General features: G+C 32.3%; 1 protein-coding gene across 1 annotated transcript; it reads left to right on the top strand.

Annotated features, from left to right (window-relative positions):
- Positions 1–715: 715 nt before the first annotated feature.
- LOC123905807 (ubiquitin carboxyl-terminal hydrolase MINDY-3-like) lies at positions 716–6,583 on the top strand. Its single transcript, XM_045955538.1, has 7 exons — positions 716–1,441; positions 2,628–2,706; positions 2,904–3,055; positions 3,220–3,343; positions 3,488–3,673; positions 5,047–5,118; positions 5,232–6,583. Exons 1-7 carry the CDS (start codon positions 1,062–1,064, stop codon positions 6,054–6,056), a joined length of 1,818 nt encoding a protein of 605 aa, XP_045811494.1. The 5' UTR covers positions 716–1,061; the 3' UTR covers positions 6,057–6,583.
- The last annotated feature ends 10,426 nt before the right edge of the window (positions 6,584–17,009 follow it).

Here is a 17,009-nt window from a genome sequence, read left to right as displayed (position 1 = left end):
CCTCGTTATGGAACATCTTCAGGCCATTAGGGTTTTGGGCGTTTACAGTAACATGTTGTACATGATGAGTAAGGCTTTCTTTTACGTGCGGTTTGTTGTAAGTTGTATTTGGTAAGTGTGGATTTCAACAGAGTCGTACCCGACATGTGGGAATAATTAAAGTCGTATGTGATGTGTGCGACCTTTTAGAAGTCCAATATGTGAAACATGACTTCTTTAAAGTCACACATGGATAATGTGACTTACTCAAAGTCGTACGTGATTCGTTTAGTTTGAAAAATATAAAATTGAAAAGCCTATGAACATAGACTTAATAAAACATCGCACATTTTACATGCGACGTACCCTAACTAACGAGATAAAAACTTTTTGCACTACACACTATTTTGACAATTTGACTAGTCAAACTATACTACTATCCCACACAGATGCACAATTGTATTTAATTTTTATACGGCGAACAATTTAAATTTGCCACAAGTAACAAATACTAAATTGCTTCACTATTTGATCAATGATTCGATCGTGCCACCAACAAGTATAAAAAACATTTTGTTAGTAGAGATGAACCTCTTATATGAATTTCTGTTAACTCGATGAAATTAATCGAATACACAAGATACAATTTCCATAGAAAATAGAGCCGTTTTCCTCACATTAATTGAAAATAAAAAACAGCATCTCATTCTCCGGTAACGGAAGACACAAAATCTGTGAAATCAAAACATGTAAGCTCTAAATTCTCGAAAATACCCTCATAACCTTACTTAACAAATTCACTTTCACGCCACTTCACAGTTCCTTTCAATTCAAGGTTAAAACAGTAAATTCACCACCGAAATTTCTCACACTTGACACTACACATTTCCGTTACATTCTCTCCCGCCACCGGTTACCGGCACAACCGATAATCGCCACCTTCCATTTCTTTCTTCTCCTTAACATTAATCACTTTCCATAATTGCCCCTCCCCGGGGGCTATAAATTCAATTTCGATTTTCAACAATCTCCGAAAACCAAAACCCTCCGATTTCAACCGCTAGGGTTTCTCTTCTGTTAAAATGACCGATCTTGATGACGAAGAATTGCAAATGGCGATTCAGATGAGTATGCAGTGTATGCAGATATCACCATCGGAGCCAAAGAGAAGTAATCCGGTTGAAACTGCCGCCGGTGAAGTAGTTTCGGAGTTACCGGAAGCAAATAATCGGCGGTTTCAGAGGGAGAAAATGGCTGCTGCTGCTGAGAAGAGGTTGATGGCGGGAAGTGAAAGCGGCAGCAATGTTGTGAAGAGAGAGAATCAAGAAGTTGAGGAATTGGAAGATGGAAGCATTGTGAGTAAAGATTTATCAATTGAAGAAGTGAATGAGTTGTTTGTTATGGTTTTTGGTTATGAAGTTTCTAAGGGGATTCTTGAACAATGGTGCAATCAAGGAATAAGGTGCATTTGATTTAATTGTTGATGATTTCTTTTTTTTTTTTTTTGGGATTATAATTGTTGATGATTTCTAATTAAGATATGAAATACGAAATTTATGTAGTTGATTGGCATTTTAGTTAGTGCAATAGTGCTTTACAATCATTAGTGATTTATAATTTAAATACTTTGTTATGATCAATGTTGCAGACGCGGATAGTGAAAATAGCCGGTTAAAATCCGGCTACACAATAGTGCCATTGTCAAATGCGGATAGCGAAAATAGCGAGTTGTTAAAATTCCGCTACACAATGGTGCCACTGTCAAATGCGGATAGCGAAAATAGCGGGTTATTAAAATTCCGCTACACAATGGTGCCACTGTCAAATGCGGATAGCGAAAATAGCGGGTTATTAAAATTCCGCTACACAATAGTGCCATTGTCAAATCTGGACAGCGATAATAGCGGGTTATTAAAATTCCGCTACACAATAGTGCCATTGTCAAATGCGGACAGCTAAAATAGCGGGTTATTAAAATTCCGCTACACAATAGTGCCATTGTCAATTGCGGATAGCGGAAATAGCAGGTTATTAAAATTCCGCTACACAATAGTGCCGTTGTCAAATACGGATAGCGAAAATAGTGAGTTGTTAAAATTCCGCTACACAATAGGCCATAGTGCAACTATAGCCCGCTATTTCAACCGATTTTATACTTTTGTTCACGCTTCCGAAGGCTTTTGTTTTTCTCTTTCGCCCTATCCAGGACTACTGTAATGCGTTATTAATTGAGCATATTAGATTCATATTTGGCAAAAACTTTGAGGTTACTTTGGCCATTTCAGATTTATCCCCTGCCATGCCTGACTGCTGATAAATCTTGTTTGCATAAACTGTTTTGTCCAATGATAGATAGTCAACTTTTCTTTCTTTATCAATTTTGTATCTTACATCCTTAGTTGCCCAACCATGAGACTGAAACCATTGTTGGGTCTATGAAAGTTCAGAAATCTGCAGAATTACTACTATGATATAACTTATATATGTTAGTTTCAGTCTCTGAAAATAACTACATCTGCATGCTCTGTTTTTTAACCTGTCACCCTTTACTTCAAAGGGTTTTGCATTATTTGTTTCATACGCATCTAAATTCTACTATGTTTACTAACCTGCTTTTTATTGATGATACTATGAATTTTTTTCTATAGGTTTAGCTCTGATCCAGAAACATCCATTGGCCTAGTGCAGCATGAAAGTGGACCATGTGGAGTTTTGGCAACTATACAAGTAATGATCCCATATATCATCTGTGGTTTTGAATTTTAAACATGATGTCTGTGACATTGTCTTTGTTTTGATATCTAATGTTTTATTTATTGAAGGCTCAATCATTTATATAAGATTCACTGCTATGAACATAAAATTTTATTTGGACATCTGATGTAATTTCAAAATCTGAAAAACTAATTCCTTTAATTTTGCAGGCATTGGTGCTCAAATACATTCTTTTCTTCCTTGATGAGTTGAAAGACTCAGTAAGTATGCCACATAACTGGGATCCAAGCACTAAGTTTAAAAGTCAAACAGTTCCATCATCAAATAATTTTTCTTCACTCACTGAAGATGTAAAAATAAGGTGATAAACTTTTTCCAGAGATCGGTAGATACATAATTATGGTGTTCTAGTTTTTTTTTATATATGTTTCGTGGCACTTCAATATTGGCACATATTCTTTTATAGTTTATGCTTATGCTTTTTGTTGTAACTTATTATAATAATATTTTTGTGAATTTTGGCAGTGCCCTTGTAAGAAGTATGAGTGAAATATTATTTTTGTGTGGAAGTAATGAAAGGGCTGTGATTGCAACTTTGAGCATTCTAGGCAATAACAGTCAGCATTCTGAAGAAATTTCAAAGAATGAGGTACTTGACTGTTATATTGATGTCAATAATTTGGACAACATGGGGCAATAGATGGAATTGAAATTCCTATGTTGTTATTGCTGTCTTCTGAGGTTTTATTTTGATATTTTTATTTACCTGGGGAGAGTTTTGTCTGATGAACAGGGTATTACAGAAGCTCTTGAAGGTCTTTCTATTGAATCGGCATTGGATCTGCAAAAAGTTCTTAGAGTTGAAACATACACATCGCGAGCAAGTTTATTAAAGAGGATCGAAGCTACGATGCCCTTATTCCAAAGTCGTATGGGGGCATTGCTTTTCTTGACTTCTGCTTTACTTTCCCGGGGACTGGTATGCTTTATTGACTACAATTACCTGTCTAAAGAGTTCATTATGTCTTTTAAAGTATGAGATTCTTGGCATGTTTCTTCTTCATCGTTTTCTTTTCTTTATTCTGAAAATATGACTGGCACTCTACCTGCAAAGTATGAACTAAGATTAAACTGAATGTGCACAAGTTTGAATGCCAGTTGAACTGTATTAGAATTTCACCAGATGTTTTGCAAACTGCAAAGCATGTCATCTGATGACTTTAGCTAACTGAACTATTGATCATCCTATGTTTCTACTTTAAATAACTGATCCAGTACGATTACTCATGTAAGATTATTTGGCCCAAACAATTCTTTGTCTTCTTCTAGTTTAAAATTATTTTGTCAAACACTACAAATTATTTATATGATATATATTACTATATATGCTTTACTATTAAAAAAATTAGCTCGTAGACTCTAATTTTGTCTCACAATTTGTAACCTATGTGAAACTTGTTGGGAGCGTGTCAGAATTTAACTATTTTTATTTAGAAAAGATATTCAATACATGGCTTGTGCATGTTGACTGAGTATCAGAATATATCGGCATATCAAAGAGTTTCGATTTTGACATGAAAGGAAAAAATGTAGTATTGGTGGATCATTGCGCCCAACCTCGTCAGGAGATCAGTTCTTTGTTTGCTGTTCGATCAGTTGGCGTCCCACACGTGGGTCCCATAAATTTATTTGCTTTTCGGTCGGTTGGCGTCCCACATGTGGGTCCCATAAATTTATTTAGAAGTTATAAAAATTATTTAAATTGTTTCCAATGGAATTCTTCTGCCCTCTCCTCCATCCTTATCTTCTCACTTTAGAGGAGCCTTTTTCGTAATTTGTGTATATTTTTCCCGTTAGTTGTATGCTTGTGAGCTTTTGAATGATCTAGACCCATAATTTGTATTCTTTCAAATATTAAGTCAACGTTGGGAGGCTGGATTCATTCCAATATGTGTAAACCAATGCAACCTAATTTTCAAGTTTTATAGTTTTATGGTTTAAAGAAACTTTTGTATTCTCTGTCTTTGACTTTAAGAACGATATGAGTCAGTCACTTTCAATACTCCTTAGTCCTTACATGTTAGGACTTAGGATGGGGTAGCCAATTAAGCATCAGTTATTTCAAATGGTGTTGGTCTTTATAGCAATGGAGTTCATTTTTACTAACTTCTGTGTACTACATCTTTGAATTTAAGAAAATTTGGTCTTATCTTGGCATTTATGTTGGGGATGTTGGGGATTATAATCAATGGCTATTTCTCATTAGTGCAAAAGAGTAACAGTTGTTTTGGTGGTGGTTGTTTTTTTTAAATGGCTCATGTTAATAATACATGTAACCTTGCTTTGATATAGGACTTGATTCAAACAGATAGGGACGATCCCAGCCTACCTTTGGTAACTGCTCCCTTTGGGCATGCATCCCAGGTAGATACCCAGAGATAATTGTGAAGAGCTGCTACACTTTCAATTACCACTCATTTCAAATTCTCTACTAAAACCTATTTGACCTTCTCTTTTCGCTGAATATTGTGTTACAGGAAATTGTAAACTTACTGCTCTGTGGGCAGGCTGTGTCTAATGTGTTTGATGGGAGAATGGATTTAGGTGGAGGAATGTTTTTGAAAGGTGTATCTAATAATGTGGAAGTTGGGTTTCTCACACTGCTAGAATCCCTAAATTACTGCAAGGTTGGTCAGTATTTTAAATGTCCAAAGTGGCCGATATGGGTTGTTGGCAGTGAATCCCATTACACAGTATTGTTTTCTCTTGACACCAACGTTCAAAACGAAAATGAACTGGAAGAAAGGGAATCACAGATTCGCAAAGCTTTTGATGCTCAAGATCAGAGCGGCGGTGGTGGTTTCATTACTGTAGAAGGGTTCCATCAAGTTCTAAGAGAAACAAATATCAAACTTCCACGAGAGAAGCTTGAGCACCTTAGCAGTACAGACTATATTGTATGGAGTGAGTTCTGGCAAGTCATTTTGGATCTAGACAAGAGTTTGGGAGGTTTGAAAGATTCATCAGGACTGATGGGTAAGAAAGTCTTCGATCTTTATCACTTCAATGGAATCGCGAAATCAGATTTGAATGGCAGTCAGGTAAATTCCGGGGTTGACAGTCCACTACAAAGACCGAGGCTCACTAAATTGAGAGTTTCAGTTCCTCCAAAGTGGACTTCAGAGGAATTTATGGCAGATGTAACAATTTTCTCCGCTTTTAGTGGAACTGAATCTTCTGGGAAGGACCCTGAAGTATCAAAGCCTGAGCCTTCCCAGCATGCACCTTTGGTAGACTGCATAAGGACTCGATGGCCCCGCGCTATCTGCAGCTGGTCAGGGGATCCTCCTAGTATAGTCTGAGCAATAGCATATGTATGGATTTGATTTTCATTGTGCAATACCGCCTCACAATACAAATCTGACCGTGATATCAAGAAGCTTCATTTTGTTGCTTCTAAGTGTCCGCACGGTAACACCGTGATTTCTTAAAATTCCATACACATACTTACATGGAGTCATTTGTTGTTTTTGTGTGTCTAACATGGAGAAACAATTGGTTTAGCAATGCAAAAGAAAAGAGGTAAATTTTGTGTTATGCTCTGATGTTGTATTTTATGGCACATATTTGATGCCAAATCATCAAAGTTTTCTTCAATGTGCATACCTGTTTTATAATGTGGAGTAATTTGTCTTTCAACATTTTCTTCAGTTTTGTAATATCGTTCAAAAGGTTACTAGGAAGAGCGTTTTCATATACATGTTAAGCCGGCTTGTATGTTTCATCCAGATGTGTGTTATTTATTGTTCTGGGATTCTAAATAGCAAAAATTGAATAGTTATTTATATTTATAATAATATCATCGCGCCATCTACTGTTGAGCAATAGCCGAAAATTGTATTGTTTATTGTTCTGGAGTACTCTTTTTATTTTATTAATTAATGATGACATTTCTGCTTGTTTCACCAATAATCTTGGCAATCATCCAGATCTTCTGGAAAAGTTTTTGTAGACCATCTTTTGGGGTTTACTATGATAAAGCATATCATTTGTGGACACTGAAACGAATGCTTGGAGGTGTGGTTTTGGAAGTTTTCTTGTCCTAAATTCAAGAAAAAACAGTTCCACTTTTTCAAAAAAAAAGAAAAAGAAGTGGACAAAGAATTGCAACAATTGTTTTCCTAATTTATTAATGGACAAAGAAGTGGGAAATGTTACAAATATTCTTTATGTATTTCCTGAAATTTACTAATGGACATGAGGCATTGATCTGTAATATGTTGGCATAGTTGCTGGGAAGAACATTTGAAACTTGAAAGGAATAATCAAATGAAGAACATTAACACAAACTCAAACACACACGTACGTAAGTGTGTACACGCGCGTATTACCATTCCAACCACCTCAGGTGTTGTTCTTGTGAGAGATGAGGGGACTCGCAATAAAGTGTATATGATGTTAATATTGTATAGGATATGAGTCCTCTAATCAAATACATGGAGTTGGAATCAAAAACAGGTTGTTTCTCCTAAACACCGTAGCTCCCAAGACTTCAGACATATCCAATTCCTCTGGTTTCATTCCATTTGGAATTTCCCAATTGAAGTGGTATAGTAATGCAGCCAGAGGAAGCTCCATGTTTGCTAATCAAAACAAAATTCCTGGACAAATTCTTCTTCCTCCCCCAAAAGGCATGTAAAGCTATTATTAAAATCAAAACCACTACTTTCATGAAACCTCTCAGGCATAAACTTCTCTGCATCATCCCAATGATTGGGATCTCTTCCAAGTGCCCATAAATTTACTATCACTTGAGTCTTTATAGGTATTTCATATCCACTTAGCTTGCATGCTTTGATGCATTCTCTCAGAATCAAAGTAGCAGGTGGGTGTAACCTCATGGTTTCTTTGATCACTGACTTCATGTAACTAAGTTCATGTAAATCACTCTCATAAATTCTCTTTTTACCTTTAAAGGTTTCTCTTATTTCAGTTTGTACTTTCTTCATCTCTCTTGGATTTTTCATCAACTCTGACATAGTCCACTCTAATGTTGTTGCGGAAGTATCAGGTGCACCACCAAACATGTCCTGTTAAATTTCACATATACTATGTTAAAAAAAAAATTGGGTGTCCAAGGTTCTAACCTAGCCCCTACATATAAGATGCAATGTCTCTTATCAACAGAAAGTGAAACAACTAATAACTAACATTCTACATTCTGTTATCAAAGTAACTAACTAGTAACTGCCTAATCCAGCTAAGCTTAACGGTTAGACAGTTAACTTGTTGCACAAGTTATGTAGATGCTTGAATATCACGATTATCAACATCAAATAAATATAAGTGCTCAATGTAACAGAGAATCATGAGATTCTCTCGCTTATTTGACTAGTTTTTAGGTTAGACTCATCCTAAGAAGTTGCTCCAACAATGGTGAACCAACATAAATTTTCTACTAAACAACACTAGACAAAAGGACAAATAAAATTTAGTTAGCTAATAAAAATATTGGTCATGCTAACCGGTGCCCCCGGGGCACTGGTTAAGGAAACTAAAAACAGAAAGTTTTGAAAAGAAAAGAACACTTTTTAAACTTTCGAGGAGTTGACTGCACAAACTCCAATGCCAAATTACTATTTTTGCATCCTTAACTAGTGCCCCGGGGGCACCGTTTAGCATTTTCCTAAAAATATTAAAAATATATTTAAACCTCTAATGAATCTTACATAAATAATGACACTCTCTTTCTCATGACATAACTACATAGGGTTTTTTTAATTTTTTTTTTTATTACAATAAAACAAACTTCATTAACTGATAGGCTAAAATAACAACCATACAAAAGATGTAGATAGTTAAATGCTCACTAAAAATGCATATAAAATTTTTGGTCGACAATATTGCATTAACAAATCAAAATATAAATCTTAACATTCATACTAAATCCTACCACATATGACCAAAGGTTAATAATATTTTGAGATCCACAGTCTTTGATGACATTCAACTTCAGAAAAAATATATTTGCATGTGTTCGCACAAAAAATCGACTATACGTGGTCTCTGAGATGACCGATTTTGCCACATACTATATAACAAGATATTTGCGAGGTTGATAGAAAATTGCCATAAGCCCCTTGCTCGAATTATTGTATTTATGTCTCTGAATTTGTATATCATTGTTTGAACCTGCAATGAGTCAAAAAATGATATGTCACTCTGAACAAACAAAACACCACACTAAGACAGAACAACTAAAAAACATTGCAAGACGACAAACAAACCAATGCAACAACGCCACACTTAGACGAGAAAAATAATAACTCAAATATATGAAAATAACACTTATTTAGATAGATAACAAGAAAATTAAAAACGATGAAAAAAGGTGATTCCAGACAAAAAATGGCCCAAAACCTTCGATAGAGATGAATGATGAAGAAAGGTAAGTAATGCATAAATATATTTTACAACCTGATTTTAATGTGTATATATGGCATGCATTTTCAGGAAGATTTGTACTTCCCACATCCTCTGATCCAAGATATGTTATCATGGTTTTCTTTATCTTGTGGGAGAGAGTTTCATGAATTGCTGGCCTTTCTCCAAGCTTAGACAAAAGGCATTAGAAATTGCAATTAATCATGTACATTATGCAAATGAAAACAGTAGATACGTTTCCTATGGAAGTCCAGAGAAGGTAATTGAGAAAGAATTATACGAACAATATACTATTAACACATAGCATTATAATACTTCAATACAAAACTTTAGTTATGGTTTGATCCATTTGACATTATAATGATGATGAATTGAAATGAGTCAAATGACATGAATACAGATGTACTGTTTGTTGTCTTGTTGGGTTGAGGATCCAAATTCAGAGGCTTACAAACTTCATTTAGCTCGAATTCCTGATTACTTCTGGGTTGCCGAAGATGGTTTGAAAATTCAGGTTAGCAGTCTATTTGATTTGACTTCTCTAAAATAAAGCAATTTAGTGTAACGGCAGATTGCAAATGCTATAGTGTCGAAATAGAATGTCTGTTGTAACTGTGTTAACGCAGTTATAGTATCAACCGTCTGATTTAAACAAATATGGTCATGCTCATTTTGATGTATACATATGTATTATAACCGCTCGATGCGAAATATGCATTTTGTAGGGCTTTGGTTGTCAGTCATGGGATGCAGCATTTGCTATACAAGCAATAATTGGTTGTAACCTGAGTGAGGAGTATGGTCCTATGCTTAAGAAAGCACATCACTTTCTCAAGGCTTCACAGGAGGTTGGACATTCTCAATAAAGACTTCTTGACCATAACAGACGAAGACGCAATATCTCAATCCAGAACCTTAACGTATTAGACATATGAACATCCCTCTATTATATATCTAAGTGTTAGCTCATGCATACTAATAGTTGATTTATGACTAACCACTTTTTTTAATTATTTAGGTGTGGTGGTGATTGACGATGGTTGTTTAATTATTTTATGGACGAATAATTAAATAATTGATACATAAAAATAACGATGTTATTAATTAGAAAATATAAATTAAAAGAAAAAGAAGTAGAAAAACTAGATAATGAGGTGTTGAGAGCATAGAGGGGGTGTAGATAAGATCATAGTAGAGATAAGAATAAAAAAAAACATGATTTGAATTTTAATAAATTCGCTATAATAGTAATAATAGACCTTGTCCCTTGGAGTTAATTTAAAAAAGGTAAGGCAAGAGGGATGTTGGCATACTGAACATAAAAAAAAAAATATAGTGTGAGAATAGAGAGAAAGAGAGCATGTGAGAGAAGAATAATAGAAGGGAAGGAAGGGAAGTCTCAAACTTCAAGTTTAGGGAAATCACTACAAATTCAAGTAAGGCTTTTTTCCCATATATTCATGCTACATAGGAATTGTGTTGTGAGATGATAATAGAATCTTTGTCTATTTAGAGAAAAATTAATTAAAAGGAAACAAATTAGAAGAAACTAATTGGATTATTTGTGTTTACTATGTTTAGAGTTCAATATGTATAATGTAACCTCTTGTTCTTATAAAACTAAATTTATTTGATATAAAATTTATGTTTGGTCCTGTGTTATCAATTGAAATATTTTCAATGTTATTTCCGATTCAAATAACATTGAATTAGTTGAATTTATTTCCGATTCAAATAACATTGAAAATATTTCAATTGATAATAGGATCAAACATAAATTTTATATCAAATAAATTTAGTTTTATATGAACAAAAGGTGACATTATACATATTGAACCCTAAGCATAGTAAACACAAATAATCCAATTAGTTTCTTCTAATTAGTTTTCTTTTAATTAATTTTTCTCTTAATAGACAAAGTTTCTACTGTCATCTCACAACACAATCCCTATGTAGTCTGAATATATGGGGAAAAAGTTCTTACTTGAATTTGCAATAATTTCCCTAAGCTTGAGGTTCGAGACTTCTCTTCCTTCCCTTATCTTCTTCTCCCACGTTCTCTCTTTCTCTCTATTCTCACACTATATATTTTTTTTGTTTCTTTGTTCAGTATGCCAACATCCCTCTTGCCTTGCCTTTTTTAAATTAACTCAAAGGGACATGGTCTATTATTACAATTAAAGCGAATTTATTAAAATTAAAATCATGTTTTTCTTTTATTCTTATCTCTACTATGATCTTATCTACACCACCTCTATGCTCTCAACACCACATTATCTAGTTTTTTTTACTTCTTTTTCTTTTAATTTATTTATATTTTCTAATTAACAACATCGTTATTTTTATTTATCAATTATTTAATTATTCGTCACACAAAATAATTAAACAACCATCGTCAATCAACACCACACATAAATAATTAAAATACGTGGAAATTCTAATTTTGGGTCGTTACAACTCTCCTCCACTTATAGAATTTTCGTCCTCAAAAATTACTAGAATAAAACAACCTCAGGATTCAACCTCACTCACAATCCAAAGAAAACGAAAACTAATTATTCAACAAGTATTTCACTCAAAATTAAAGTAGTGCTTCTAAACGCTTATAAAAAAAAAGTAGTGCTTCTAAACTATGAGAAGGGATCAAATTACACCAGTGTAACATTTGACTAATGTTACACCGCTCATTGACGCTTTAACGAATACAAATTTTACAAAATCTACCGTTGGATTGAAATTTTATATCGTATCCTAGTTAAATTTTACAAAAATCTAAAATCGTTTGATATGTTCATAAAATATATATATATATATATATATATAATCATAAAATATATAGATTTTTTTTAATAGAAACATATTGACAAATGCACAACGTTGCAATTATATAATCATATTGACAAATGCACAACGTTGCAATTATATAATAATTAAAACAATTAAATTAGGCATTCATTTTATGATGTTAAAAAAAAATCAAATAATTAAGATATTTAACTCAAAGCATAAATGCTGATAAATTAAGAATAATAATAATAATATCACTTAAATATTGGTCAAGAAAGAAATTTGATCTGCTCAAAACGACAAAACACACATAGTCAACATTTTCTTAATTTTTATTTTTTTTTCCATGAAATATTTAATCTCAGACCTTAATTGCAAAAATATAATAATTAACATGATGACAAACAAATAAATTTATCAATACATATACCAAACAATTTACAAGCAAATTAAGCTAATAATATATTTAACAATCATAGCAGCACAGATAAACCAATTCATGAATAACACCATAGATTTACATACATATAACTAACATTTTTCTTTTAATTAATTAAAAATACTTTATTAGTTTCTCTCGATAGACAATGGTTCTACTATCATCTCATAACATAATTTCTAAGTAGCATTAGTGTATGGGAAAAAATCTCTTACTTGAATTTACAGTAATTTCCCTAAGCTTGAAGTTTGAGACTTCCCTTCCTTCCCTTCTCTTCTTCTCCCACGTGCTCTCTTTCTCTCTATTCTCACACTATATTTTTTTTTTGTTTCTTTGTTCTCTGTGCCAATATCTCTCTTGCCTTGCCTCTTTTAAATTAACTCCAAGAGACAAGCTCTATTATTACTATTAAAGCGAATTTATTAAAATTAAAATCATGTTTTTCTTTTATTCTTATCTTTACTATGAAATAATGCTAACAACACACTCTTTAACAAACACACTCCAACACACTCTCTTTTATTGGTTGAAATTCACATGGGTCCCATAAAAAAATGTGAACCCATATAACTTTTATGGGACCCATATAAATTTTACGGGGGATTATTTTTTCAATATATGGGGAACCCAAAATTTCCAAAACCAATCCATATTGTTATCGTAAACTCAAAAATAAAAATATACTAACCATGTTTCGGTGAGCATAGTTTATATTGTAGGAACATTGCAATATGTAGAGGTCAAAGTTTTTTAAAGATAACGATATTTATTCATTCTAATAATCGATAGATTACATCAGATCCAAATACAAATTCAACATCGCTAAAAACAAAAAGGATGAATTTGCGAACAAAATCACAACATCCGTGTTAATAGCATACAACGGCAAAATGCCTACAAATAATAATATGATAAAATTAAAGTCACCGAAATGTCAATGCTCCCGGATCTGCAACGTTGATGCCCAAATAATTGATTGAATCTGCAATTGATTGAAGACGATCTTTCAATATGAACTAAACGAACACCGTAAGAAGACGGATAAAATCAACAACGTCGTACCAAGACGACTACCAACACAAACGCCGCACTTAGACGACGATATCACAAATACAAAAGAAAAACAACTAAAAGACTAAATCTATGTGAAAAATCACTTATTTAAATTAAAAACAACAATAAAAAATATGTAGCTAGAGGGGTGATTTTAGGCCAAATATGACCTAAAATCACCCCCTAACTGGTAGAGGAAGAAGAAACTCAAAGAAAAAGAAAATAGAATATTAGGGCCAGCGGTGTGGGTTGGTATTGTTATAGTCTCATTAATCTTTTATTGATATTAGAGGTCAAAGTTATAAACTGGAATTCCCCACTTTTTATCTTAATGAATGAAATTTTGGCAACTAAGCTATTTTATAATAAAAAAAATACTAACCATAAACATTTTTTTTTGTTTTCAATGAGCTGAGGATCGAACCCAGGACCTATAACATACTACTTAAACCCCTCACAACTAGATTAAACCTAATGACTTTACTAACCATAAACATTTTTTTGTCATTCTCTACAAAAACATTCTTAAAAAAGGTGAAACATTCTCTACAAAAACATTCAATATACTAGTAAGTCTATAAAAATAAAAAGATTGCTTTTTTTAAAAAATAATAATAATAAGGTGCAGTGGTTTTTTAATCTGACAAACAAAAATTTACAGGAAGCAACAGGAGTATTTTTTAGGATCTGTACCAACAACTATGCGTCGTATCGAAACATCTATCCCATATGGGCTATTGGAGAATATCGTCGTCTAGTATTGTCTACACAAATACCAAATGCTACAACTTGAATCTATCAACTTAATTACCACATTGTGTTCTATTTTGTTGTATTTGAGATTTATGTGACTTGTGAGTGTTTAATTTGTGACTTCAGTTTTATTAGGCCGTAGAGGAGAGGCTCACCGGATTGGAGCAATACATTTGTGAATGTTCCGCCTTTGTTTTGGAAAGAATATTTCTTCATCCGTTCCATTTTAAAAGACCTATTTTAACGTTTTGGAAAGAATATTACTAAATTTCACCTTTGCATAAGTTAAGATTTCTATTTTCTTTGCATTTTACTTTACTGTTTTTATCCTATTTTCTACACTACTCACCATGGTTTCTTTCGTAATAAATTTGTTACCTTTTAATTCATTTTTTTAATACTTTTTTTTACTAAAAGATAATATTAATTCATTCATTTAAATTGGTAGAGTACATAAAAAATAAGTATAAATTTAATATCGGTGAAAACCAATAGGAGGAATATCCGAACAAACTCACATCATCCAATTCAATTGCATAAAGCAATAAAAAAAACTTCCAAACCTACTACATCAATGACCAACTCATAACCGAATCTCTAATTTACCGAAGTTAAACAACCAAATAAATAATCCAACAAAAAAGAAAATCAAACAATTTTACATCAAGATAACTACAAAACAACACTAAACTAAGATGACAAATTAAATAAAAAATAAAACGAAAGTAAAGCATAACCATTATAAAAATCAATTATTTAAATTAAAAGCAAAAAGGGTCTGTTTGGATGTAACCCAAAAAAAAAATGTTTGGTAAAAATAAGCTATAAGCTAGCTGATAAGTTAGCTGATAGCTGAAAAGCTAGCTTATAGCTGAAAAGATAACTAATTGAAATTAAAGTGTTTGGTAAAATTAGTTTTTAAAGTGGTTAATAAATATAAAATGACATAATAATGTGTAGTTTCTTTTTTAGAGTGAGTAGTTAATAAATTAAAGGGTAAAAATGGAATAAAGTGAAAAAAGTTATAAGCTATAAGCTCAAACGCTACTTGAAATAACATCTGAAAAAAAAGTTATAAGTTAGTAAAAAAAGTTTATTACCAAACACCTTTAAATTTTTGAAACGAGCTTATAAGTTTATATAATAAACTATAAGTTAGATTATTTGTGTTACCAAACACACCCAAAGTGTGATTTCAAAATAAAAAATACCAAAAATTATCCGTTTATGATAAACGAAGAAAAAAAAATTTATGACTTGACATTCCTCAATATGTTAATGATTTAAAAGGAGAGATTCCATTTTATGTCAAAAAAGAAAATGTGAGATTCCAAATTGTTAGAATCAAAGATACAAAGCAGAGAAGACAAAAGTGGCTACTAGGGTTTCATAATATTAGAATTGCATTAGCTGATAAAATAGAGTTACAAGAGATTATATAGCAAAACCTAATGGACTATAAACCTAATGGGTCCAATTGCATAAGCCCAATATTTTATTATCTAACACAAATAGAAAAATCGCACATCACATTCTGAATTTTGTCGTCATTTTTACACTCTTTGATAAAAAAAACCAAATAACATAGGCAGTGACGGAGCCAGAAATTTCATGGAGAGGGGGCACCATATATTTGTAGCATTAAATATATTTTATATTTCATTTTTTAGCGCATAAATATATATATACATCACAAATTTTCTCTACGATCTGCCATATTTTGAAAATATTGAATGATTTTCTCATTTTCAATCTCAATAAAAACATCTTTATATAAGTAACTAAACAATCATTTAATCATTGATCCACCATGCTATTTTGCAACTCATTCTTGATAATCTTCATAGCAGAGAAAGCTCTTTCAGAAGTTGTTGTTGCCACATGTAGTATCAAAGATAACTTTAAAAAAAAATATATACTAACAGATAAACAATATGTTTTCTTGTCTCCACTGTAATTTTATACTAATATATCACTAATCCCCTCTAATTTTGAAAATGCATCTTCACAACATACATCTATAAAATAATTTTTAAGTTGAAAATCTAGAGCCAATAATTGAATAGGAGAAAACTTTGAACGATAAAATTGAGCCAATAACTAAATAAATATCAAAGTTATTGTTGAAAACATTCCAATCTCAAACAAGCAATAGCTAAACAATAGATCAAACTTTCTATTGGGTGATTAATTATTGTGGGCCTAGTTAGTCAAGTGTGAACACATGCATACTATATAAAAAAAATTCTCAAAATGTAGTGCAGGCTTGTGCCCCCAGGATGGTCTATGTGCCTCCGTCCCTGCATAGGATCGTAAGACATAACATGATCATATTATAAATTATATGACCAAACTAATTGTAAAAGCTAAGTACTAGAATAACTTGTACGGCTAATCACAATGTTTGATTCCTCATCTCATATTATAATTTATATGACCAAACTATTTGAGGAATGATAAATTATTTTGTTTAAGTGATTAAATTAGAATATTTGAAAAAGTTGAGAAGTTAGTTAACACTCATCCAAGTGAAGATCAATATTTTAAAATTCAGACTGACGTTTGATTTCGTCACACCAATGATCAATGGGTTAGTGGTTGAACCAGTGGGTCGCTAGTTGAAATATACTATAAATTATATAAGTTTTTAAAATTTATATAATTAATAATTTATCTATAGTATATTTCAACTAATGATTTACGTTTACTTTAATGGTGAAATCAATTTGATTGTCTTAGCAGATTAGATATACGTCCAATTTCGTGTTAAACTGGTCGGCCTAATTAGTTCAAACTTGTTTTTTAAAATTATGGTAAAGATTTTATATTTTCTTAATGG

The sequence above is a fragment of the Trifolium pratense genome, linkage group LG2, assembly GCF_020283565.1.
Source record: "Trifolium pratense cultivar HEN17-A07 linkage group LG2, ARS_RC_1.1, whole genome shotgun sequence".
In the NCBI taxonomy this organism is placed as follows: Eukaryota; Viridiplantae; Streptophyta; class Magnoliopsida; order Fabales; family Fabaceae; genus Trifolium; species Trifolium pratense.
This window is presented reverse-complemented; position numbering and strand designations above follow the sequence as displayed.